The 26,684-nt window shown below is 46.1% G+C and overlaps 1 protein-coding gene across 1 annotated transcript in view; it reads right to left on the reverse strand.

Moving 5' to 3' along the window:
• ZNF277 (zinc finger protein 277) overlaps positions 1-26,684 on the reverse strand; it is a 165,504-nt gene that overhangs the window by 26,495 nt on the left and 112,325 nt on the right. Inside the window, exons 6-9 of the mRNA XM_082254450.1 lie at positions 17,514-17,624; positions 13,706-13,838; positions 2,884-2,951; positions 2,708-2,804 (exon numbers count right to left, since the gene is read on the reverse strand). Coding sequence (XP_082110576.1) covers positions 2,708-2,804; positions 2,884-2,951; positions 13,706-13,838; positions 17,514-17,624 — 409 coding nt within the window. The remainder of the gene's footprint in view (positions 1-2,707; positions 2,805-2,883; positions 2,952-13,705; positions 13,839-17,513; positions 17,625-26,684) is intronic.

The raw sequence follows: 26,684 nt of genomic DNA on the forward strand, positions 1-26,684 counted from the left end.
TCACTGCAACTAGTCTCAGCACTGTCTCGAACAGACAGGAAGTCTCTTGGCTGGCTGCCCGGGAAGAAAGGAGGCGGCTCCGCCCCTCTGTACGCCTTCCGGCGCCTCCCCTAGCTCCACGAGGTGTTTGGGTCACCTCAAACATGGCCGCCCCCATGCTGAAGACTCGAGGCTACGCCAAAATGGCGGCCTCGTGCGATCTACGGCGGTCTGTTACAGAATAGCGGCGTGACTGCAGAGTATCTCGGCATCACAAAACCTTTCTCTTCATGGAGATCAACTTGGCCGGCGGTACCGGACCCTGGCGGACCGCGTGGCCGTCGGGAGGCATGCTTTAGCTGGAGGAATGACCTGGAAAGCCGCATACATGTCCTGTGGCTTCTGACAGGTAGGATACTTTCTCTTATCACAGTAAGATTCCAGTACTGCCACTGATTACAATCATTTAAACATACTTGCAATTAGATTGTCAGCTCCCAAACCAAGCCTCCTGGCTTATTGTACACAAAAATCACACTCAAAATAGGGGGATCTGTGCCATGTTATAGGATAGAGGGGAACCCATCCTTACCATACAGAGAGGGGCCCGCGTTCACCACAGGACCCGTCAGGGGAAATGGGGGAACATACTACTCACCGTACCGGAACCAGGCGGGCGCCAACTCCTGACAGTACCCCTCTCCACCGAAGTTGGAGGGCTGTCGACCAATACGGGCGCCGTGACTCATGGTCTTTGGCGTTTCAGCGAGACGTTTAACTCGCAGGGTCAGTCCCCGTCCAGTGGGACTATGTCGCGGCCGACCCAGCGCGGAGCTATGGCCTGCACGTGCTCGTAGGCTGAACTGGGGTGACCACTGGATTTCAACATCCCGCCCGTCACCCAGTTCAGCTTTCTTGCTTGAAGATCTCACAGGAACACTGGAGAAAAAAGCTGTCTAAAAAAAAAAAATCTTTCTAAGATAAAAATCCTGCCAGGACCGAAGATCCCAGCAAGGTATCTAGGTCCTTACTCCTGACTAGACAGAAAAAAACTGATTTGCTGTAGCAGAGAGAGAGAGGATATACCCTCGGGGACTGCCCCTAGGGTGTGGCCAGAGCATTTTCTTTCCTGTCTAGTCCTACTCCTGTGGAGGGCAGCATAACCCGAGGGTGTTGAATCACCGAGGACTACGTCTGTCAATGAGCGATAGAGAAATAGACTTCGCCAGACGTGGGGAGGACCCAACCCATTTAAAAAAAGGTACCAATACAGCAGTCCATCTCCCAAAAAAAGGAACCTGGAATCCACACAGGGCAATTCCGAAATATGTAATTGAATTTGGGGAGAAAGACCATTTTAATAAGATTGATACATCCTTGCAGGTTTAGTGGAAGGGTCCCTCAAGAGGAGCATCAACTATTTTTGGATTACATTTTATTTATTAGGTTTTTTTTACATTCAAACAATGTGGTCAATTTACTTAAGGTATTTTGCAAGTGGAGGTGCACTTAATTTCCCCACAGCTTACGTTTAACTCAGGGTTGCTGGAATCTGGTGGAAGCTTGACTGTCTATCAATGTGGAGCTACTAGCAATCAGGTTATCCCTGGAGCACTGGACAGATTATCTCCAGGGGCTGCCTGTTAGGAGAAAATTAAACAATGCTACAGCGGTGGCCTATGTCACTATTTAAGGGGGCACAAGGATTGCCGCAGCGGCTCTGGAGGTATCTGAAATCCTCTGGCAAGCAGAACAGTTTGTTCCAGCTTTCCCTGTAGTGCATATTTCTAGCTTTAAAAACAAGCAGGCCGACTATCTCAGCTGTCAGACACTGGCCCAGGGAGACTGTGCTCTGCACCCAGATTTGTTCAAGCAGATTAGCCTACACTGGGGAATGCCAGGCGTGGACCCATTGACATCTCACATCAATAGGGAGGTTCTGAGGCAAGAAAGAAAGATCCCTTGGAAGAGGGGGCCATGGGATCAGTATTGTCTCATTTATGCCTTGCCTTCTCTCAAGATGCTCCTCCGTCTGCTTTGCAGGAACGAGGCCGAGGGGGCTCCGGTCCTTCTGGTGGCTACAGACTGGCCTCGCTGTCTGCGGTACAACGTGGTGGTGCAGCTGGTCAAGGAAGCTCCCTGGTGGCTGGGAAGAGATTTGGGAAGACATTCTGTGCTAGGGTCCGGTTTTCCACCTTATTTTTTCCATTTCTTGCTATTATAAGTCACTTTGAGGGACAAGGGGTTGTCGAATTCTGTGATCCCCACAATGTTGAAGGCACGGAAGTCTACCTCTAGGAAGATATATCAATGCTCAGAGTTAATTCAGGGACACAGCACCCACCCCTCTGTTGGAATCTGCTTCTGACACTGATTTATACAAACTGGTGGCCTGTGCAGGGAGAGGGGGTTTTACGCACAGAGGACTGCCAATAGGAAGTGCGGAGCTCTTTCCTGCCTAGTGTCCTACTCCTGGTAGGTGGGGTTATCAGTCATGAGTATGGAGAGAAGCAAAGATATGTTTGTCAATTAACCCAGAGAAAGGGATTTTACAGTGAGTAACAAAAATCAAGTTTTTAATATATGTGCGAAAAATTAAAACATTGTCCTGTTAAACTGTTTCAACACCTAATAAAACCATGCTGACATTTAAGCACATACTTTAGACCCCACGTTTTAAATTTGCCTTACTCCCTGTATTCTTACAAGCCACCCCTACGTTACATACCTTCATATGGCTAAGTAATTCTTCATTTGTAGCTGCTTGCTTGTCACAAAACAGACATACAGCAGAAACAGGAAGCTCCTCCCAGTCAGACCAGTCCCTGGTAAAAATGAACATTGAAAAACGTCACGGCTGAGTTGGGCTTTAAATAATTTAAAAATAAATAAATATCCACATACTCTTCATTGTTGTCTCCAAACTCACGATCATCTTCAGACTGGACATCTTCCCAGTTCTTCCCTAGTTCCTAAAAAAAAAAAAAAAAGAATAAATAAATAATAATAATGTTTTAATTTGGAAAGAAACCGTTATTGTGCAAATTCATGGCAGCTGTATAAATACAATAATCACAAATAACCATTGTAAAATAGTCTGCCCACAGATGCAGTTAAAGACCTCACCATCTGATTTAAAATGGGACTGAAGGGGGGCGTGGCCGGGATGTGAGACTGAGCGGACGTGCGGCGCTGGAGCTCCGATCCTGATCTCATCCTTTTGCCTCATTGAGCTACCTGTTTATCCTTGGCACCCCCTTTCACCACCCTGGGTCCCCCCAAGAAGACGAGCGGCAAGCAGCGGGCACCTCCGCTATCGCCTGGGCGGCTTAGATCCTCGGTTACGCCCGCTTCTTCTCCCTGTCCCCCGGGACGCTCGGCGGCCATCTTGGTCACGAGGCCTTCTCTCTCCAACATGTCGGCCAGTACTCAGACGGAGGCAGGCCCAAGCCAGCAGCGGGATCCCTCCCCATCGGATATCCTGGAGGCGATACAGGCCTGCAAGGACACCCTTACGGTCAAAATAGACTACCTGGACACGGATATTAGCCTGATCAGGCACGATCTGGACAAATTCCGCTCGCGGGTGTCTGAAGCGGAGGACCGCATTTCCCGCCTGGAGGACAACACCAGGGAGGACTCCAGGGACCTCCATGCCCTGCAAATACAGGTTAAGGCTCTCCAGGACAGGGCGATTGACACCGAAAACCGCCTGCGAAGAAACAACATCCGCATCTTGGGGCTGCCGGAGCGTGCGGAGGGCCCCAGGCCTGCGGAATTTGCTGAGACCTTTCTGCCGCAGCTGCTGGACCTCCCCGCTATGCCACCGACCTTTGTGGTGGAAAGGGCCCACAGGGTCCCCGCGGTTCCTCCGATGCCCGGAGCACCCCCAAGGCCTTTCCTGCTGCGCCTTCTCAACTACCGGGACCGAGACCGTCTCTTGGCAGCAGCACGGACCAAGAAGGAACTCCGCTATGAGGGCGCCCGCATTATGCTGTTCCCGGATTATTCCCCTGAGGTGCAACAGAAACGCCGCCAGTTCACTGACATCCGCAAGCGTCTCCGCGATCTGGGTATCAAGTACAGTCTCCTCTACCCCAGCAGACTCCGAGTGATCGACGGGGATCGCACCAGATTCTTTGATACTCCTGACCTGGCGGCCTCCTGGCTGGACGTTCGCTGACCTGGATCCCCCCCGCATCTAAGCTGCGCAAGTATACCCCCTTTCTACTGTTGACCCCCCCCCCTACTTCATATGACTTTTATGATTTGGATTGCCCTCTTTTGGTCCTGCTCCCTACCATCCTGCCGTTATTCTCCCCCCCCCTTCTTATTTTTCTCTCATGGACCCCCCTCCTCCCTGTATGTGTCTTATGAACTGCCGCTGCTCATCTCTGACTGTTCACTGTAGCTCACTGTATGGAGCTGAACCAGCTGCCGAGCTGCACACTGCACTATAAAATCCCCCGCTGGTCTATTCGTTTTGCTGTGGTGGGATTTTCCTTTTTCGCCTTTGCTGGACATTTCTTCTATGCTGCCCACCCCGGCTCCCCCCTGTTTGGTGGAGCCGGTGTGCCCCCCCTACTGCTGAGGCTGATGCTTTTAGCCTAACAGCGGTTCTGGACTCTGTGTTGTTTTTTTTGGGTACAAGCTTTCCCTGGCTCCCCCCGGGGGGACTAGTTGGTCCGCCCTGTTTTTTTTGGGGGGAATGCTGGGGCTTAGCAGGATAGGCACTCCGTGCCTGGGTGTTTTTGTTCTGTTTACATGTGTAACTGTGTTCCCTGTTCTGCAGTTGTGTTTACGGTGCTTGGGTTCGCCTGCTCTTGCTGCTCCTCAGATGCTAATAATGCTTCCCACGGGGTCCTCTCCCATTTCCTTCCAGTATAGTTGTCATGGCCTCACGTGACCTGCAAACCTTCTCCGTCCTCTCCTGGAATGTTCGGGGCCTAAATTCAAAATTTAAACGTGCTCTCATGTTTCAATACTTAAATTCCCACAAACCGTCGATTGTAATTTTACAGGAAACGCATCTGATGGGCAGCAAACTGTTGTCCCTCAAGAAACCTTGGGTGCACAAGTCGTTCCATGCTTCCTACTCCAGTTACGCAAGGGGGGTCTCGATTTTAATTCGAAAGTCCCTTCCCTGTGAGGTGGAGGCGGTCCATACGGACCCTCTGGGCCGTTATGTTGTGCTAGTTTTCACTATGTGGCACCGTAGGTATGTGATAGTGGGCCTGTATGTACCCCCGCCCTTTAAGCCTGATGTGTTGTATTCTATCTTGGACAGGGTTTCCCCGTACTGCCCTGCCAGGTTGCTTTGGATGGGGGATTTCAACGCCATTCTCTCCCCGTCCCTGGACAGGCCGTCCGCCCCTAAATCCTTTTCGGAGGATCTATTGCGCTGGTCGGAGGCCGCAGGGTTGACGGAGGTCTGGCGTTGGAAACACCCCGATCAGAGGGGTTACTCCTGTTTTTCGGCTTCTTACAAGACTTCCTCCAGAATTGACCTGGCTTTCGCCAATACGGCGGTGTTATCTGATGTGGTGTCGGCACGGTATTTGTTGGCAGGGCTGTCTGATCACTGCCCCTTGGAGCTTACCTTGCGTTCTACTGCGGCCCGGTGTGGCTCTATGTGGCGCTTGGGCTCCCAATGGGTGGACCACCCAGACGTCTCCTCTCAGATCCCACCGCTTCTGCAGGAGTATTGGAAGAATAACGCAGAGACGTCCACGCCCGGAGTGGTTTGGGACGCCTTCAAGGCTTACACCAGGGGCCACTATATGTCTACCATTAAGGCGGTCAAGGTCCAGCATTCAGCTACGCTGACCCGTCTGGAGGAGGAGGTAGAGGGCGCCAGTGCCACGTATGGCCTGGTCCCTTCGACCGCCAACTTCGAGACGTTGCAGGCGAAGAAAAGGGACTTGCATCTACATATGTCGGAGATTACGAGGTTGGCGATGTACCACTCCCGACAGTCCTTTTTCGAACAGGGGGACAGGAATGGTAGGTTTCTGGCGTTGATTTCTCAACATGACTCACCCCAGACGGTGGTTCCGGAGCTCACCTCTCCCACAGGGGAGGCCCTTACCTCTCCCGAGGACATACTGGAAGCCTTTAGATCTTACTATAGCACACTCTACACTACCACCCTTCCCCCAGACTTTAGCCCGACTGACTTACACTCCCTCCTGGATCCAGTGGCCCTAGGCTGGCTCTCGGATCGGGAGAGAGATTGGCTGGTGCGCCCAGTCAAGACTGACGAGGTTTTGGCCATAATTTCGTCCATACCAGGTGGCAAGGCCCCGGGCCCGGACGGTTTGCCCATAGAATTTTATAAGACACACTCGGGACTTCTAGCCCCGCTGCTGGCCGTGACCTTTACCAGGTGCCTCGAGGAGGGGTCCTTGCCCCCCTCGATGGCGGAAGCACATATCATCCTCATTTACAAGCCCCCTAAGGACCCCAAGCTTTGCGCCTCTTACAGGCCTATCGCGCTACTCAACAATGACTTGAAAATTCTGACCAAGCTGCTAGCTACTAGACTCCAGCCCTTACTTCCCTCGATAGTGGATCAGGACCAAACAGGCTTTATGGCTCATAGGTCCACGGATGTTAACCTTCGCAGACTGTATACCAACCTACAAGCACAACATCTTAACGTAGCGACTAGAGTAGTGGCCTCACTTGACATAGAAAAGGCATTCGACTCGGTGGAGTGGCCTTTCCTGTGGGAGACTCTCCGGAGAATGGGGTTCCCCCTAATCTTCATCCGTTGGTTGCAAACCATTTACAGGGCACCGGTGGCGGCTATTCGCTTGGGTGGACAGTTGTCCTCTAGGTTCAATCTATCTAGGGGCACGCGACAGGGCTGCCCCCTCTCTCCGGCCTTGTTTGCCATTGCCATGGAGCCGGTGGCGGAGGCCCTCCGCATTTCCCCGCAAGTCAGGGGCCTGCGGATTGCCGGGTTGGAGGAGAGGGTAGCCCTGTATGCAGACGACCTCCTACTGTTCTTGAATGATGCTGACTCTTCCCTCCGGGGGGCGCTGCACGTTCTGGACACCTTCTCCAGAGTGACCGGGTTGAGGGTCAACTGGTCTAAGTCGCAACTGTTGGCGATTGACCAGGGGGCCAGGCACTTGGCACCGCCGGATGTTCAGTTGCAATGGGTGGAGGACATGGTGTACCTGGGAGTACGGGTGTCTCGGGATGTTGACGCCTTTATTTCACTTAATCTGGACCCGGTGGTCAACGCAGTTAGGGCAAGATTGAAGGCATGGGAGAACCTACCCCTTTCCCTTTTAGGTCGCATTAATCTAGTGAAGATGAAGGTATTGCCTAAATTTACGTACCTCTTTCGCCACTCCCCGCAGTGGATACCCAAGTCCTTTTTCACGGCACTAAATAGACTTTTTTCCTCTTTCTTGTGGGGGTCGCGCCCGCCTAGGTACAAATTTTCCACACTTATGCGCCCCCTTTCCCAGGGGGGACTGGCATTTCCGGATTGCCACAAATACTTCCTAGCATCTCAACTGGTCACGGCCGTTTGGTGGCTAAATCCTGATCTATACAACTCGGCGGTTGCGGTGGAGGCGGCGGTGCTCGGATCTGTGGAGGCACTCACTCACTTGCTGTTTAGGGGCCCCAAGGCCCCGCACGGGCTCACTGCCTCCATGTCCACGGTGCTGCGAGCCTGGAAACTCGGGCTGCAGCTCGAGGGTTATCCGGGCACGGCGGTCTCCCCCAACGCGCCTTTGTGGCACAATCCTGATTTGCCGCATCTCTATTCCCTTCCTGACCCGGTGGTGTGGACTAAATTCAACATCAAGAAACTCTCGGATGTGTCGCATGATCTCACCTTCCCTCTATTGTCCCATTTTGTCGATACGTTTAATGTCCCGCCATCCCTAGTGTTCAGATACCTGCAGTTCTCTCATGCCTTCAAAGCCCAGTTCCCGTCCGGTGGTGCTCAGCTGGTGCAATCGGACCTGGAACGGGTTCTGCAACATGACTGCTCGGAGCGAGCGGTGTCGGCTCTGTATGCCCACCTTCTCCGAGTCCGCTCTCCGGAGCTCTCTGGCCTCCATGATCGCTGGGCCCGGGATGTTCCGGACTTGGACTCGAAGGATTGGATTAATGTGTGGGAGGTCCCCTTTAAGATGCTGGTCTCTCTCAGGGACAGACTCATCCAATTTAAGATAGTCCATAGAGCCTATCTCACCCCATATCGTCTCCACAGGATGCATGCATCTCACTCCCCGGAGTGCTGGCGGTGTGGCCAGTCTCCGGGAGATTTCTTCCACGTATTCTGGACCTGCCCCCATCTCTCTGACTTTTGGTCCGGGGTGCTTCAATTGATTGAAAAAGTTTCTCAGGTTAAACTTGATCCCAGCCCCAGAGTCTGCATTCTGGGTTTGCTTGATGACCTAGTGCCCCGGGTGGCTGATCGGACGCTGCTGGGTCTTTTGCTTTATTATGCCAGGAAATCTATTGTTTTGCATTGGCGACGGCGATCGCCACCCACGGTACTGCAATAGAAGATACTGGTGAACTCGGTACTTCCTCTTTACAAGGACACGTATACACATAGAGGCTGCCCGAAGAAGCATGACAGGGTGTGGAAGAAGTGGCTCGCCGATCCCTCTACGGCTGCGAGCGGCTGATGCGGGCCTCGTCCCGTCGCCCTAGGGCGGCCGGGGATGCCCGCGTCGGTCTTATTTGAGGTATTGCCCTCTTGTGCCTATGTCACATGCCTTGTCACGAGATGGCCCCCTGGGCGGAAGTCGGGTTTCATGGGAGGGAAGTGTTTGCCTTTTATGATGTCTTTGCTGCTAATGTTTTTCCATTTGGACCCCTGCGTGGGTACCGTGCCTTAATGCCTGTACTGCCTAGTAGTTCGGGTCAGTGTGGACCCTGGCACCGTAGTTTGTTTTTGTTGTTTTGTTTTATTTTCTCTGTTGAAAACTCAATAAAAAAGATTTAAAAAAAAAAAAAAAAAATGGGACTGAAAATTCAGTGCCAATAATTAAAATCTGGCAATTTAGGGGGGGAGAAGATTTTGGGGGTCTAAATAAGGTTAGGTTTAAAGGTAAGGAATAAATGTTGGTGAGGAGGAGGTTAAGTGTTAAGACTTAACTTTAGGGGTTAAGTTAAACTTTCAAGTGCTTCTCTGCCCCCCTTTTTTAGGGTTTGCAAAAAACCTGCTACATTTCAACACACATGGTAAACCTTTCCCAATGGCATGTAGACTTTGGACCAATGGTTACCGAATGACTTACAGAAATCTAGAGCATCTTTAGAAGAAACCCAAAAGTAGCTCTACTCAAAAAAAAAAAAAAAAACTGTTTGAAGTGTTACTTTTCATATTCACAGCCATTAAGCAGACTATCTCAAAAGCTTTGAGAAAACTATATCCCTGCATATTCCAAAAGTCAAAACTCAGGTCATGAAAAATAAGCAAAAAAATGACACCAAATCTAACAGACTCAATAGACAAATTTGAATGAATCTGAGCTGCATGTTTTAATTGTTATATACCTCTAACGTCCGATTAAAACTTTTGGGGTTCTAAAGAATAAATGGCACTCCTGTCAGCCTTCTCCAAACCTGTTGTTCATTTCCTTACTGGCATCAATAGAGTTGACACAGGCATAAGGGGGGAAACTAATCACTGTCAAGGATAATTTCTAGTTCTGGCACCCACATTAAAATTCTTTAAGTACATAGCAGCTGAATAGTGTACTTACCTCCAAGACTAAAAGCAATATCTGCTTGGTGTAGGTTCCATGATCTACTGATGACCATTCCTGGCATTTTGGCTGCGTTTACATTTTATGAGCCAAAATATAAGCTGCTATTCGTTGTCCATCAAAAGCGAAAAAAGAAACTAGATTTAGTCTAAAAGCGATTTAGAAGGCATTCTAAAAATGAAGGGCAGGATTTCGAAATGTGGGCCAAGAGAAAAAGGATTTTTCACCTTGATGTGCATGCAGAAGAGTCAGGAGCGACTTTACACTGAACCCGCCAACTATTTCAATCTTTCAAATATTCCTGACCAAGAGCAGGTATCAAAAGGTGACAGTCATATCTGAGCCAGAAAAACCTTCTCTGCGAACTGTTTAGATATTGTTTGTAGGGACTTGACCTCCCTAGTAACCTGACTTCTGGGCTATGCCCCATCTACCTTTAAAGGCTCCTATTTGACAGCAGCAGCTTTAGTCCCTAGCAACAAAACTACATGAAATCAGAGACATACTGTCAGGGCGCCATTCATAAGAAAGATGCGCATGTGCTGAAGAGAAGGCCTGGCACGGTTGCCAATACTCTGTATGGTCATGCTCCTTTGTGCAACAATGAGCAAAGGCACATCAGGACTGCATCAACATGCGTTCGTGCGTGCTGATGCATGCCCATGTACACCCACTTTCAGAACTGGTGTCAAACGCCAGTAAGGACTGTATTAGCAACAAGAGATTGCTGGATGATCTTCAGCTCACCCATACTTTCTTGTATCTGACCTGTCTTGCATCTTGACCTTACTACTACCTGACCTCAGCTTGCTTAAAAAGAACTCTGCCTCTTCTGGCCATTCGTGCATGACTCTGGCCTGCTCTCCTGACTACTCTTCTGCCTGATACCTGTGTATGAACTTGGCTCCGTTCCCGACTATGCTTCTGCCACACCTCTTGCTTGATCTTCCGTATATGACCCTGGCTCTGATGCTGAGAACGCTTTTTCAGTCCTGCTCTACCAGTCTAACCATCCTCTTGCCTAGGGTGCCATCTTGCCTTTGGCAGCTGCCTCAGTCCTGCTATGCCTCTGAAGGTTCCAGCTTTTCTGCCATTGGCCCTGGTGGATCATCTGATAACCACCTAGCTAGATGCCTCTACAAGCAATCCTCTGCGAATCTACCTAAACATCACCCATGCTTCTTTGAGCCCTGCACTCCCTGTTCTCAACTCTGAGGATGCTCGGTGCTTAGCCACAAGGGAAACCCTCTTTTCATCTCCAGCCAGGTACAGGACACATTCAGAGTTTTTTTGCAAATAGGTGAAATGGTAGATATCTTGTGGTACTACTTCTTAGACAAGACTTACAAATTTTAAATTCTATGAACCTAGGATGTCATTTAGGGATTTGCTGTATTTGCCCTGGTAACATATCAGTCTGTGGTAACATGGAAAACTTACATGGCAGTCCCAAATGACAACAGTCTCTACTAAGATGACAGTTGGAAGATATGTCAGTTGCCAAGAATATGGCTTGCCCTCTATGGAGGAAGTCTCCAGTAATATGGCATCTCTGGCAACATGACAATAATTCTGGTCATATTGAAACGAGGTCCCAAATAGTTTTCAATGCCAGTTTAGAAGTAGTTAAAGTGTTACTAAACCCAGGACCCTGCATTCACTATATCTGGTTTCTCACAGTACACAGAACATGGAAATGCAATTATTTTAGTAAATATAAACTGTTACCATTTCTCATCACCAGTCTATAGAAGTCTTGTGACTTCCATCAGGGTCTGTCTGAGAGCTGGTAAAAACTTGGAGTTTTCATCCTCCTCTGACTATCCTATGAGGTTTCATGACCCCTGACCCTCTGTTTGGACAGTGCTGATCACATGCACCCTCCTTAACCACTTCACCTCCGCTCACATGGAGGCTACTGCGGCAAAGTGCCGCGATCCCGTCCAGCGACGTAGACCTACGTCGCTGGACTCCGCCCCTTGTGGGCGGCGCTCGCGCGCCACCGGAGGCTCGCTCCCGCTGTGTTCATTCACAGCGGGAGTCGTGCCAGCGGAGGAGCAGCGGCGATTGCCGCTGCTCTGCCCCGATCGTCGGGGATCGAGTCTGGACAGGGACTGACAGATCGGAGTGTTCAGCATAGATGGACATCCGATCTGTCCTTCTGTCACACAGCCACCTCCCCCCCCACACGTCAGTAAGCACCAGGCATACATTAACCCCTCCCTCTCCAATAAAATTAACCCCTTCCCTGCCAGTGTCATTTTTACAGTAACAGTGCATATATATAGCACTGATTACTGTAGTAATGTCACTGGTACCCCCAAAAGTGTCAAAAAGGTCAGTCAAGGGTCCGATCTGTCCGCCGCAATGTCGCAGTCCCGCAAAAAAAAAAAAATCGCAGATCACCGCCATTACGCGTTAAAAAAAAAACACCAAAAATGACAGAAATCTTTCCCTTAGTTAGTAAACGCAATAACTTTTGCGCAAACCAATAAAAATACGCTTATTGCGATTTTTTTTTACTAAACATAGGTAGCAGAAAACAAATTGGCCAAAATTTTTAAAAAAATTGGATTTTTACATTTTTTTGGGGGGGAATTTCATATAAAAAAATTTGAAAAATATTGTTATTTTTTCAAAATAAACGCTCTTTTTTTGTTTATAGCGCAAAAAGTAAAAATCGCACAGGTGATCAAATACCACCAAAAGAAAGCTCTGTTTGTGGGAAAAAAAGGACGTAAATTTCGTTTGGGTACGGCGTAGCACGACCGCGCAATTGTCAGTTAAATTCGCACAGCGCCGAATCGCAAAAAGTGGCCTGGACGGAAGACAGCAAAATCCTCCGGTGGTAAAGTGGTTAAAAAAAAAAAAACCCAGATCTAGTAATACACACAAAAATGAGCATGGGCAGAGTGCCTAGGGCTCTGTACAATCAGCAGATGGATTGGGGAAAGAGACATGCTTATCCCTCAACTTTTCAAAGAAAATCTAATCATTGCAGCAGACCCAGTGCTACTGAACATGTAAAGCTTCTAAGATGCTGCAGTCTGACTTCGAAACAAAAATTCCCCAATAGCAAAAGGTTATTATAATTAATAGAATGATTAAACGGCATAATCAATCAGGGTGCATGCTATTACACAAAAAATACAACCTAAACAAAATAAATCTTTAAACTGTGACAGACTGGATTAATGCCTTCTCCTTTGCACTTTAGTAGCTTTGTGACAGAATACTCTTTGTTGCTGAATTAATTTTCAATATAAAACAGTGTCCTTAACTAGCTCTTAGGCAGCCTTACCAGTCAAAGGCAGAAATCAATGAGACATGCTGACAATGTTTCGTGTTCAGCTCTTAAAGAATGGTTATTTCCAGACTCAGGCCCAGAAGAGTAACATTAGCTGGAGAAGCCACAGTTGACATAATTGGCTAGAGGTTTGAACTGGCCGTCTATGCTATGTGACCACAATTGGAATACACGTAAACTTGCTAATGATCAGAAGCCTCCAGAGACTTTACACCACAATTTCTTTGAACTGTATTTGCAGACCTTGTAAGACTGAGTAGTTCAAAGAGAAAAAGGATTTCAAAATGGACAATTCGTACAATGCAGTGTACTAGTTTTGCTTATGCTATTTCAGCGTATAAACTACTTCAAACTTTATATACTACATACAGTGAATATTGATTATGAGGCTTGAGTCTTGTAATGGTCTCTTAGGAAACTATTATATGACCAATACAATTTGAGTCTTCCTAGCCAACCAATATGCAATCCCATAAATTGCAGCATTGCTCCATTTTTAAATTGCATTAACTAAAGTCCCAGGGGTTCTGCAAAACCCGTCTCATTATTATTTAGAATGTAGATTATAGGGATAGCCTTAATATGCTTTTATAGTTTCCTTTAAGAGTAATAAATCATTTATTGAATAAGATTTAATGTTTGAATATTATTTGTACAACATTTACAGCCTTACCAAATAGTTGATTATATAAAATCGATCATACTCCTGGTTTTGCGCCTTGATTTTACGATGCTGTTTTTTTCTCATATGGTCCTTTAGAGTACTTTTATTTCTAAATGTTTTTTCACAATATAAACACTGTAAACTAAGAAAATAAAATAAGGAACATATTAACATAAATTACTAAATAAATATCCATAAAAATAATAAATCGGTGTGATTGGAGGCCACACTAGTGCCAATAATACCAGAAATGGTCTAATCAAAAAAATTGTATCGAGGGATATAATGGCACCAAATACAATCCAACAGTATTACATTTGTACAATCCAACAGTATTACATTTGTACAATCCAACAGTATTACATTTGTAAAAAAAACAATTGATTGTATCCTAATTGCAACAGATAAAACAGAATTTAAATATACACTGTGGGTTTACACCATGGGAAAACAAAGAGTACCCCTCAATCTCTCTAAATTTAGAGCCTAACAGTCTTGGTTGATATTGCCTGATGTGTTTCAAGTATCACACTTCATCAGTGGCATACAGAACAACAACTTCAAGAGGGAAATCTAGCTGAAAACCTACAGATATATATTAACCACTTGCCAACCAGCCACCACACATATACTGCGGCAGATTGGCTCTATTGCACGAAACGACGTACCTATATGTAGTTTCGTGCAATAGCCAGCGGGGCGCGCGCCTATTGGCCACAGTGGGAGCCAATCAGCAGGTCCGACGGATGCGATGTCTGTCAGCCACCCGCGATCGCTCCCCATAGAGATAGAAGGTAGTCTTTCCTTACGGAAAGAAGGCAGACCGCCGTTCTGTCACAGATGAACACAGGGATCCGGTGTTCCTGCTATTCAGGAACACAAATCTCTACGTTCATCTAGTGAGTCCACACCCACACAGTTAGTAAGCACCCCCTAGGGACACAATTAACCCTTTGATTGCCCCTGGTGTTAACTTCCGTGCCAGTGTCATTAGTACAGTAACAGTGCATATTTTAAGCACTGGTTACTGCAGTAATGTCACTGGTCCCCTTAAAAATGTGAAAAGTGTCAGGTCTGATCTGTCAGCCGCAATCCCGATAAAAATTTACTGATCGCTGTCATTACTAGTTAAAAAATAAATAAAAAATACCATAAATCTTTCTAGTTTGTAGAGGTAATAACTTTTGCGCATACCAATCAAAATTTAAAAAAAAAAAAGACAAAAATGTAATATGGGTACAGCGTCGCAGGACCGTGCAATTGTAAGTTAAAGTAACCCAGTGCCTTATCGCAAAAAATGGCCTGTCATTAGGGGGTAAAACCTTCTGGTACAGAAGTGGTAAAATAGCATATAAGGGGTGCAGTTTGTTCTGCTGCAATCTAAACGTACAGCAGATTTTTAAAATTAGGTTGTCTGTTCTAACAAAGATGCAATAAATGATTTCTGGACAAATGTATTAATGTTGGGTTGTATTAGGTGCCATTGTAGTCCCATACTAAATAAAAATGATTGCTTTGTTTACTGAAGTACTAGTATTTAACCCCCAACATATTTCAGAAAAACACATTCTGGGGAATTCAATAAACCCCTACCAACACTTTTCTGGTGCTATAGTCCTTTAAAATAACCTGCCGCCCATTTTGGTAACTTTTCCGAAACAAACCAAACATTTAGGGTGGTTTTAATAGTTCCACTTTTAGAAAGAAGTGCTATTACTGCACTAAATTACAAAAAAAAAAATAAATTACCACAAGATCGTACAATGTAGAGAACGAAACCGGAGGTAATAAAAACCAACTGTAAACTGGTGTATAGAGACAGGCAGTGCCTGTCTCTGTACATGGTGTAGCAGAGCACCATATCTGCTGCCAATACCCTCTCCCTGTCATTGGTTAAGAACTCTATTGGCTTTGTTAGCCTCCTAGCAACCAGAGACACTACAATGGGTGGAGCCTGATGAAGAAGCAGAGACACTAGTTCCCCATTAAGTTTGTTCTTTAGTTGTAATTGACAGCAGGTAGATTCTATAGCCAACAGCAACCTATCTATTAAGGATCCGCCCTCTGCCTGCTGTCAATCACAAGGAGATCAGAACAGATGAGGAACTAGTGTATGTAAATACCCTTCAGGCTCCACACACCCAGATACAAAACTACCCCACCACTGTGCTGTTTGTGTGCTGTCAGGGAAAAGTGCAGCTGCACTATCATATGGACACTCCAGTCTCTGTGCACCACCACACATGGCATGTGCCTTGGATTCATGTATCGGTTTACAACAGGTACATGAATCTGTTGCCAGCATCATCATTTGTGGTGTGGAGGCATGTCAGAGTTCCAAAGAGTGTCTGAATTCTATGAATTCACCACATTAAGTACAATAAAATAAGCATTCCCCAGTAAACTATTTGTTAAAATTCTTACTTGCAGTTAACAACTTTTAATGCTGCTGGCCCCTGCTCTCTAAGTGCTGCTTCCAGTCTCCTGAGTAGAGAGTTAACAGTGGACAGTGCAGTCTCAAGCCAATCTGTTAGCTAGATAACTCTAACCTCTGCATGCAAAAGGTGCCTCCAAAAGGATGCTGCAGAAAAAAAGGAGCCACCCTTATAGAAAACCCTAGGGCAGCAGCCATGGCATAAGCCTAAATTGAAACATAGGCAAGGATTAAAAGATAAAGAAAAATCATACTCGGTTTTTAAATCAGCTGCTGAAAGTGATTATAAAACACTTATGGGCTTAATACCACTTTTATCATCAGTTGGAAATAAAGACTGTCTATGAGTTATTTTTGCGTTAAAGGATCTTCTGGAGTTTATCTTTAAAAAAAAAAGTGCACAGAAAAACTCCAAATGAATAGACAATATACACAATTCGATTCACAGCAACATGTTGCACACCTGCGGCTCATTTTCACTTGTGGTGCCTTCTGAAGAAAAATCTTCAGTGGATAATACTTTAGAGGTTGTTTGACTGGTGATGTTATGTTGCCACCTTATCGTCCATTTTGACACCTAAAAAGCTGCCCCACCACACAGAGTATTTCCCTCAGAGCATCGGGGGGTGGGGGGGGGGGGGGGGGGTAATCGATTTGGTATAGCCACATCCACTGCCTTTGCAGCTTATTGGGCAGTGGCTGGGAGAGGGGAAGCAGTAAAATCACAACTTAACTGCGTGGTTTTTAATGCCACCCCACCTCCCAACTGCAAGTGGGCTCCCTCTAGGCAAACCTGCTCCTAATTTATCCATTGCTATTAGGAGGAACCTTGGCCTGGTCACCTTACTACAAAGGCTAGTTATAAATTGGGGTGGTCACCATCTATTTTTTAGTATAGCTTGTTTACTACCCCCCCCCCCCATTTTTGTTCTGATAGAACTGCCCCCCCCCCCCATTTTAATATTCAGCAATCTGTTGCGCCTTGCTTTTTCAAATTTTCATGCTTGATGCGAGTGGGACATGTAGCTCCTATAGTGACAAAGAGGAAGCTGAAATGACCGTGATGCAACTATATCAAATTAATGAGCAGAAGTCTGACCAAATCAAAGAAAAGTGGGGACACAAGGAAACATCCCCATTTTAGCAGAAACAACAAAACTCCTAGGTTGGCACAGAGCTGGGAATTTTTGCTGCTGGAATCCAACAGTTACCAAAAAGCTTAGACCACTAGGCTATAACAGTAGCCAATTACTGCAATAACGTTTTCTGATGGACTGACCCTTTATAGTAAAGCCAAAATTGTGATATTAAGGGACTGAAGAAGTAGAATAAACAGACTATAGCAAGCAGAATATAATAATTCATTACAACTATGGCACTTACTTGTCCAATTTCTTCTGTAACACATCTAGAAACTCATTGCAATATACAAGATTATCTGGCAGTCCAACATTGAAGGAGTGCTCTTCTTTCATGTGTTTAAACAGAATAGATCTGCAAGAAAAAAAAAAATTAAAATCACTTTAGTAGTTAAATATAGATTTTTGACTTACCTTGTCAAGCAGTAGGCAGGAGGGACAGTCTGCATGTCGCCCTGTTCAGGGCCGGCTTGCAAGGATGCAGAGGAGGACAGAGCAGTGGGCAGATGCAGGTGTACTGGGAGCAGTTAGGGCTCCCCGATTAGGAATGGAGGGGTGCGGGATGAGTCAGGCGAGGGGTTCCTGGCAGAGGGCCCATAGGGGAGAAAGAAGAGTTGGAGGTGGTCTGGTTCCCCCCCCCCCCACCCCCTGCTCTGAGCTGCAGCTTCCACCGGAGATCTTCTGCCCGCCTGGGACACAACTACCCTCCTGGCACCAGATACTCTACTCTTCATCTGGAGGAGCCAATGCAGGACAAGTGAGATCTAGGAGGACTGGTGCTGCCAAGATGTGTGTGAGCGACGCTGCACCCTCCCTGTGACACTGCCCCCCCTCCTGTCATGCTGCCCAGATACCCCTTCCCCGTCACAATGCACTCCTATCACAATGACGGGTGTGGTTGGAGGATGGTGTGGCAAGGGGGGGGGGGTCGAGAAGTGGTGGCAAAATGCACTTCCGCCTAAGTACACAAAAATTCTTGCACCGGCCCTGGCAAGCAAACAAAGCTAACAACCCAAAACAAGAGAGCCAGGATCCAAACAAAGTGGTTTGCAGCATCTTCCGGCCGAAGCTAGCGACAGTAGTGGCTTGAACATCCACTTGTTGAAACATGTGAACAGAAGGCCAGGGGACAGCCTAACAAATCTGAGAAACAGATGCAAGGTGAGAAAAAGCCAAAGAGGCACCAGCTGAACGAGTTGCGTGGGCCTTAATAAGGAAAGAAGGTTTCCGATCCATCAAGGCATAAGACTGATAATCTGAGGTTCCGATGAACGCACTGACCGGGAGATTGTAACGCTCATGCGTTTTTGTTAGTGGATGGATTTGCAGCTGCAGAATTGTCACACTCAGTAGTCGTGTAGAGATTCTGTTGAACAAACATATCCAACTCTCAGGACTTCATCACTGTGCACAGCCTGTTTATGCAATATACATACACTCAATCTGATGTTAATGGAGGGATAGAATATGTGAGAGTATATAGGTGAGAGACAGGCTATCGTATGGTGAGCACCTAGGAGTAGTATTAGGAGAGTGTTTAGGTGATGGTAGTAAGCAGATAGGTTCTAATGTCAAGTATAGTGCAGATGGTAGGGGACAGCAGATGGAGTATACAAGACAGAGTAACCTAGTGCAAGGATAGTTGATGGTAGTCCCAAGAGCTAACAGTCTATGCAGATGATAGGAAATAACTTAGATAGAGATAGTCCTGGTATATGCAGTAGATGACAGTAGAAGTGCAGGTTAGTAAGGAATCCCCTGTGGGGTACTTATCACTAGATAGGTAGTAGTAACAAAGTTCAGTAGTGAGAGGTGATCCAGTAGCGAGATACGGATCCGCAGCGAGGTTCCGGTTCAGTTCAGGCAAAGGGAATAGCCAGAAGCTCCAGCTTCACAAGAGAAGGTGCGGTGAACATGCGGTTTGAACGAGCAATGAGTGAGAGAAAGCTGGCGATTGAAATAGCCGCTCATAGCGGCGCTCGGCGATGATGTCATTGCCCTTAAAGGTATATGCGTCCCCTTTGGATAGCAAGATGGGACGCAATATTAAGAGAGAAATGTGGAAATAAGGGTACCAGAGGTACCAGAACATTACAGTACCCCCCCCCCTCCGGAAGGCCTCTAGAACTGGTTTTTCCGGGTATTTCGAGTGGAAATTGCGAATCAGTCTAGGGGCATGTATATCGGAGGTATCCAGCCAGGTGTCATCTTGGGGCCCATAGTTCTTCCATCGTACTAGATATTGGAGTCTTCTTCTATGCATACGGGAATCCAGAATCTCCTTTATCTCAAATTCTTCTCCACCTTCAACTTGTACAGGAGGTGGAGGTGATATGGTAGGCCTTATTCCTTGGTTAGGAACATGGGGCTTTAGTAGCGACACATGGAAGATGGGATGTATCTTGAGGTCTGTTGGTAATGTGAGTTGTACTGCAGCTTTTCCAATAAGCTTCTTTATTGGGAAAGGTCCCAAGAATAGAGGTCCAAGTTTTTTACTAGGGATCTTTAATCTCAGATTTTTTGTAGAAAGCCAGACAAGATCCCCAATGGCATATTGGGGAGAGGGTTTCCTACGGAGGTCGTAGTACCTCTTTTGTTGGCTATGAGCATGCGAGATGGTATTGTTGAGTAATCCCAGGGAATCCTTTATCTGGGCAAGATAATCAGATGCCACTGGATTACTTGATGGCAAAATACGTGGTGGAAGGAGTGTGGGATGAAACCCATAATTTAAGTAGAATGGACTTTGTTTAGTAGTGCTGTGGGTCGCGTTGTTATAGGAGAATTCCGCCAGCGGGAGGAGATCCACCCAATCGTCCTGTAGATATGAAGTATAGCAACGTAGATATTGCTCAATGCACTGGTTAACTCTCTCTGTCTGTCCGTTGGTCTGAGGGTGGTAAGGAGAAGTAAGTTTACGCTCTATTCGTAGTATCGGACATAGAGCTAGCCAAAACTTTGAGATGAATTGTGAACCACGGTCAGACAGCAGTGTTTTTGCAATACCATGTAACTTAAATGTACTTTCACAAGTAATTCCGCTGTTTGTTTGGATGAAGGTAGTCTTCGGATAGGAGTGAAATGTGCCATCTTGGTCAGATGGTCCACTGACACTAAGATGGTGTTGAATCCTTTGGAAGGTGGTAGTTCCACTATGAAGTCTAAGGATACCACTTCCCACGGAACCTGGGGTATTGGTAAACTACAAAGTAGACCCGATGGTTTGTCAATTTTAGACCTTGCACAGATATCGCAAGATGAAACGAACTTTTTTACGGTTGTCTTCATGTCTGGCCACCAAAACTGCCTAGTAAGTAGATTGAAAGTTTTAGTCATACCCATATGTCCTGCCATAGGTACATCATGCGACAATTCCAAGATCTTGGTTCGCATAGTAGGGGGTATGTATAATTTATCGTTGTAGTAAAGGAAGCCTTCTGCGTCAGCATTTAGTTGTGGTGGAGGTGAATCCAGTCCTATGCTGTGCAAAATCTCCTCCTTCAGGGAACGAACGATGCCGACAATACGTTCATGTGGTATTATAGGAACTGAGGGAACCTCGGTGCAATCATTCTCGGCTAATCGTGAAAGCGCATCCGCTTTTTTATGTTTGTCTGCAGGTGTGTAGGTTACTAAAAAATTAAATCTCAAAAAGAATAACGACCACCGTACCTGCCGGTGGGAAAGAGTTCTATTAGTCTGAAGGTATTGAAGGTTTTTGTGATCAGTATATACAAGGATTGGCAATTGAGTACCCTCAAGTAGATGTCGCCAATTCTCTAGTGCCAGTTTTATGGCTAGCAACTCTTTCTCACCTACTGGGTAATTCACCTCGGGGCTGCTTAATGACTTTGAGAAGAAAGCAACTGGGTGAAGAGGTGAGGTGTTTGTTGGTCGTTGTGAGAGAACTGCTCCTACTGCCATATTTGACGCATCTACCTCCAAGATGTATTGAAGGGATGGGTCTGGATGGCGTAGTATGGGAGCAGAAGTAAAGCTTGATTTCAACAGACAGAAAGCTCCATTTGCTTCTTCTGACCATTTGAATGATTTTTTTGTGCTTGTGAGTTGTGTGAGAGGTTTCACAATCGCAGAGAAGTTCTTAATGAACTTCCTATAGTAGTTAGAGAATCCGAGGAACCTTTGTAATGCTTTGCGAGTGGTTGGCACAGGCCAATCCAGAATGCAGGATATTTTGCTCATGTCCATTTTGATTCCATTTTTAGATATAATGTATCCTAAGAATAGTACTTCCTCTTTATGGAATAAACATTTTTTTGATTTAACATATAAGTTATGTGCAAGTAGTCTTGACAACACAAGTCTTACATGTTTTAAGTGCTCAGGTAAGGAATGAGAATAAATAAGTATATCGTCCAAATATACTACAACACAAACATCAAGCAAGTCTCTGAATATCTCATTTATAAAACGTTGGAAGGCTGCGGGAGCATTACACAACCCAAATGGCATCACGAGGTACTCAAACAGTCCGTATCTGGTTCTGAATGCTGTCTTCCATTCATCCCCCTCACGGATTCGAATTAAATTGTATGCCCCTTTTAAGTCCAATTTTGAAAAGTAGGAAGCTCCGCGCACCTGTTCGATAAGTTCAGGAATAAGAGGTAAAGGATAAAGATCCTTTATTGTAATGGTATTTAATTGTCTGAAATCAATGATAGGCCTAAGACTAGAATCCTTATTGCGGACAAAGAAGAGTCCAGCAGCAGTGGAGGAAGTAGAAGGTCGGATGAATCCTTTTGCCAAGTTTTCATCCAGATATTCCTTGAGATGAGAGAGTTCATCTTGTGAAAGAGGATAGACGTGACCGAAAGGCAACTTACTATTAGGGAGTAGATCGATACAACAATCATAGTCCCTATGAGGAGGCAACACTTGAGCGTTTTTCTCAAGGAAAACCTCCGATAAATCCTGATAACATTTTGGTATAATGTCATCCGACACCACAGACAGGATCCTACCATATGGGGGGAGATTACACGTAGTTTCGCAATAGTGAGAAGAGAAGGCTAGCGTTCTTGTTTTCCAATCGATGATTGGTTGATGTATGTGTAACCAGGGAAGTCCCAAAATAATGGGAAAATGTGGTGAGGTTAATACATCAAAGGTGGTGGTCTCCACATGAGACTTGTCAGCAGTTACAAGGAGTGCCTGTGTCTGATTGGTGATGGGACCGGAGGATAAAGGGGTACCGTTAATAAAACTAACAGAGACAGGTTTGGGTTTTGGAACAATAGGTATTTTATTTAAGGAGACAAAACAAGTATCAATGTAGTTTCCACAAGATCCAGTGTCGATCATAGCCTTGGTGGTGATCCTAGTTTGGTCCCACTGCAATGTCAATTGAACAAAAAGATAAGGATTAGAAAAGGAAGTTGTTAGTCCCCGTAGCAAGACATTTGAACACTCACCCTCTTTTTTGCGGACAAGGGGACAGCCGCTTATCAAATGATCCGAGGATGCGCAGTACATGCAGAGATGTTCGGTTTTCCTCCTGGCACGCTCGGAAAGGGTCAAAGGTGGGCATATCATTCCTACCTCCATAGGAGTAGGGTCAGCAGGCGACATCCGAGAAGGACTGGAAAATGGTAAGCCCATCTTCTCAGCCTTTCTTTCTCGCAGTCGTCTGTCAATATTGATACTGGTCTGCATCAGGCCATCCAAAGTGCCAGGTAAATCCGCTCGGGCGAGCTCGTCTTTAACGGCCTCTGATAGGCCGAGTCTGAACTGCGTTTGCAAAGATGTGTCGTTCCACCCTGAATCAGGGGACCATCTTTTGAAATTTGCCACGAAATCTTCAACAGGTCTCCTTCCTTGTTTTAAAGCCCTCAATTGGGTATCAGCAGTACTCTGCCTATTGGGGTCTTCATATAAACTAGCGAGTTGCGCTAGGAATAAAGGATAGGAGTTAAGGAGTGGGTCATCTTTTTCAAAGAGAGCGTCTGCCCAGGCCCGGGGTTCACCCGTCAGATAGGAGATAATGGTACAGACTTTAATTTGGTCAGTGGTGTAGGTCAGAGGTTTTAACAAGAAAAGCAATCGACATGCGTTTCTAAATTCACAAAATTTACTCCGATCACCAGTAAACACTAGAGGAGGGTTTATCTTAGGCTCACGGGGCTGAGCAACAGAAAGCTGCGTGAGACGGCCAACCTGTTGTCTTAAAGCCTGATTTTCGTTTTTTACCTCTGTAAGAGCAAGGATCAATGCATCTACTTGCTGTTTTAATTGTAGTACCTGAGTGGGTAATTCTGCTGAATCCATAATTTTTTTTAAGGCTCGTTCAATCTGTAACGCTCATGCGTTTTTGTTAGTGGATGGATTTGCAGCTGCAGAATTGTCACACTCAGTAGTCGTGTAGAGATTCTGTTGAACAAACATATCCAACTCTCAGGACTTCATCACTGTGCACAGCCTGTTTATGCAATATACATACACTCAATCTAATGTTAATGGAGGGATAGAATATGTGAGAGTATATAGGTGAGAGACAGGCTATCGTATGGTGAGCACCTAGGAGTAGTATTAGGAGAGTGTTTAGGTGATGGTAGTAAGCAGATAGGTTCTAATGTCAAGTATAGTGCTGATGGTAAGGGACAGCAGATGGAGTATACAAGACAGAGTAACCTAGTGCAAGGATAGTTGATGGTAGTCCCAAGAGCTAACAGTCTATGCAGATGATAGGAAATAACTTAGATAGAGATAGTCCTGGTATATGCAGTAGATGACAGTAGAAGTGCAGGTTAGTAAGGAATCCCCTGTGGGGTACTTATCACTAGATAGGTAGTAGTAACAAAGTTCAGTAGTGAGAGGTGATCCAGTAGCGAGATACGGATCCGCAGCGAGGTTCCGGTTCAGTTCAGGCAAAGGGAATAGCCAGCAGCTCCAGCTTCACAAGAGAAGGTGCGGTGAACATGCGGTTTGAACGAGCAATGAGTGAGAGAAAGCCGGCGATTGAAATAGCCGCTCATAGCGGCGCTCGGCGATGATGTCATTGCCCTTAAAGGTATATGCGTCCCATTTGGATAGCAAGATGGGACACAATATTAAGAGAGAAATGTGGAAATAAGGGTACCAGAGGTACCAGAACATTACAGAGATAAACTTACACAAAGCAAACAACATATAAACTATGTAAGAAATCTCTTTTGCTTGGTTTGGAGAAGGACATAGAAGGCAAGATAATGCCCTGAATAAGGTGAGAGGAGGAAACCACCTTAGGGAAAATGAGGATTGAGGCTTCAAACCTACCTTGTCTTTATGAACAACAAAAAGGTGTTCTTTACAGAATAAGACTGCCAGTTCTGAGACCCATCTAGCTTATGTGATAGCCACAAGAAAAACTATCTTACGAGTAAGGTCAGCCAAAGGAATATATCGATTAAGCTCAAAGGGAGACTTCTGTAAACCCGACAGGACCACATTAAGATTTCAAGCTAAGAAAGGTGTACTAGGTCTTTGAAGGAACTAGTGGCCAGCGGTTTCTGCAAGGGAATATCCAATACCCTGACCTAACCCTTCAGGGTGTTCAAGGTTAAAAGTTGCTCCAGCCCAGACAGCAAAAAAGGACAGAACACGATCCATGAAGTAAGTCTACAACAAAACTTCCTCGCCTTACACTATACAAATTAGGCCCTCCATGTGCAATGCTAGACTATGCAAGAAGTCAATTTCCTAGCTTCAAGCAGTTTAGAAATAATGGCCCCAGGGAGATCCTAATCTCTTAGAGCTTGCCAAGATGTCAAAGCCAGTGACGGTGAAGCAGGTTGGTAGACAGGTTTTTAAAGCCTGGTACACACAGAGTCTTTTTGTTAAACCCAGCGGGTTGAAAGAAACAAAAAACGGTTAGCTCTGGTCAGAGCCGCTGTACTAACGATCACACGTTAGCACAGCAATCTCCGCTGCTTTACTGTTGTGTTCTGAGAGAACTGATCGGGAGATAGTTGGCTGCTGGTTTTCCAGCATTCTTGTCTGACAGAAGCCAGCCAAACAACCTGCATCTATCCGACCAGCTGCCATATACATGGGCCCAATGTTGGCTGGTTTTTATTGAACTGGCCAATGACACCCAGCATTCGGCAGTGTGTACGGGACTTTAGACAACAAATCTGGTCAGTCTGGAAATGCCCAAGAGAAGGTGAAGAATGTCCGAGTAATTTTGGATGTATTTTATCAAAAACCTTTCCAGGTTAACAAAGAAAGGTCTTCCCCTGATTCTACTGCAGAGATGGTCTGCTACCAAGTCAGAGATATTCTGGCCTTGAGAATTAAATGCATTGTCCTGTTCACCAGAGACTGAGGGAGCTTGTCCCAAGCAGTCAGCAAATTAAGCTGCACAAGCCTGGAGTTGTGACAGACCAAAAGTGGTGCAAGCTAGGCTATGGCTACAACTAAAAGGGTTACAGCAGCCCTGGTACACACTGCTCCCTGGGCCTACGAGGCTTTCACCACCCACCATGTGTTCAAGGCAAAGGCCCAGTGTCCATACCTCCAGCAGGCTTTGGATGTGCTGTTGTGTGTGAGAAAGTTGGGGGTGGTGGGGGGGGGGGCAAGCTGAGAGACCCTACAAGGGAGGGCGCAAAGCTCCAGACTCACTACTCCAGGATACAGGTCTGCCCCCCCTTTTTGTTTTTTCTCCTTGCTTTCCTCTTCATGTCCCCCTTTCTCTTTGATCCCCTTGTTAGAGGACAGGAGGCTTTTTCCCCACATCCCATTTAGGACAGAAAGGTTAAATTTGGAAAAACAATGGAGTCATTCTTTCTCATGTTAATGTCCTGCAGCAGGACTTCTGGACATGGGGTACGACAGCTGCAATACCCTGACTGATACAACCCACTTTGTTAATAATGTTCTTCGTCATTGTGCCTGCGCAATTTACATGGCCATATGGTTATTCTGTATTAGTTGCCACCTTGAAGTCCACTACCCTTACATAAATGGTCAAGTTTTGCAATGATAATGTATTGTGTATTTGTGACTTCATGTCCGGTGTGTCTCGTTATTGGAACCTGTATTATAATTACAAAATACAATACATAAAAAAGAAAAGGAACTAGAAATTTCCCAAATGAGTAAACAAAGACAGGGCGCTGGTGGAGTTAGTGAAACCACATAACAGACCAATTAATTAAAACAACACACTTTCATATCAGGTTGTTGATTGACAGCAGGCAGAAGCCAAAGGCATCACCTCAAACATCAGATGGAAAAAGGCTAGAATGATTGAGCAGGGCATGCAGCAAGTAGAGAAACTGTCAGCACTGGTCCCAGTCACAAAACTGGTGGGCAGAGCAGCAGCGTGCATGACCGCAGAGAGAGATAGAGGACGCCAGCTGACAAAACTGAGCAGTGATGTCAGGGGTTCAGAGGCAGATGTCAAATCCGACCAATGTTT

Source organism: Pelophylax lessonae (assembly GCF_965119305.1).
Source record: "Pelophylax lessonae genome assembly, chromosome: 4".
In the NCBI taxonomy this organism is placed as follows: Eukaryota; Metazoa; Chordata; class Amphibia; order Anura; family Ranidae; genus Pelophylax; species Pelophylax lessonae.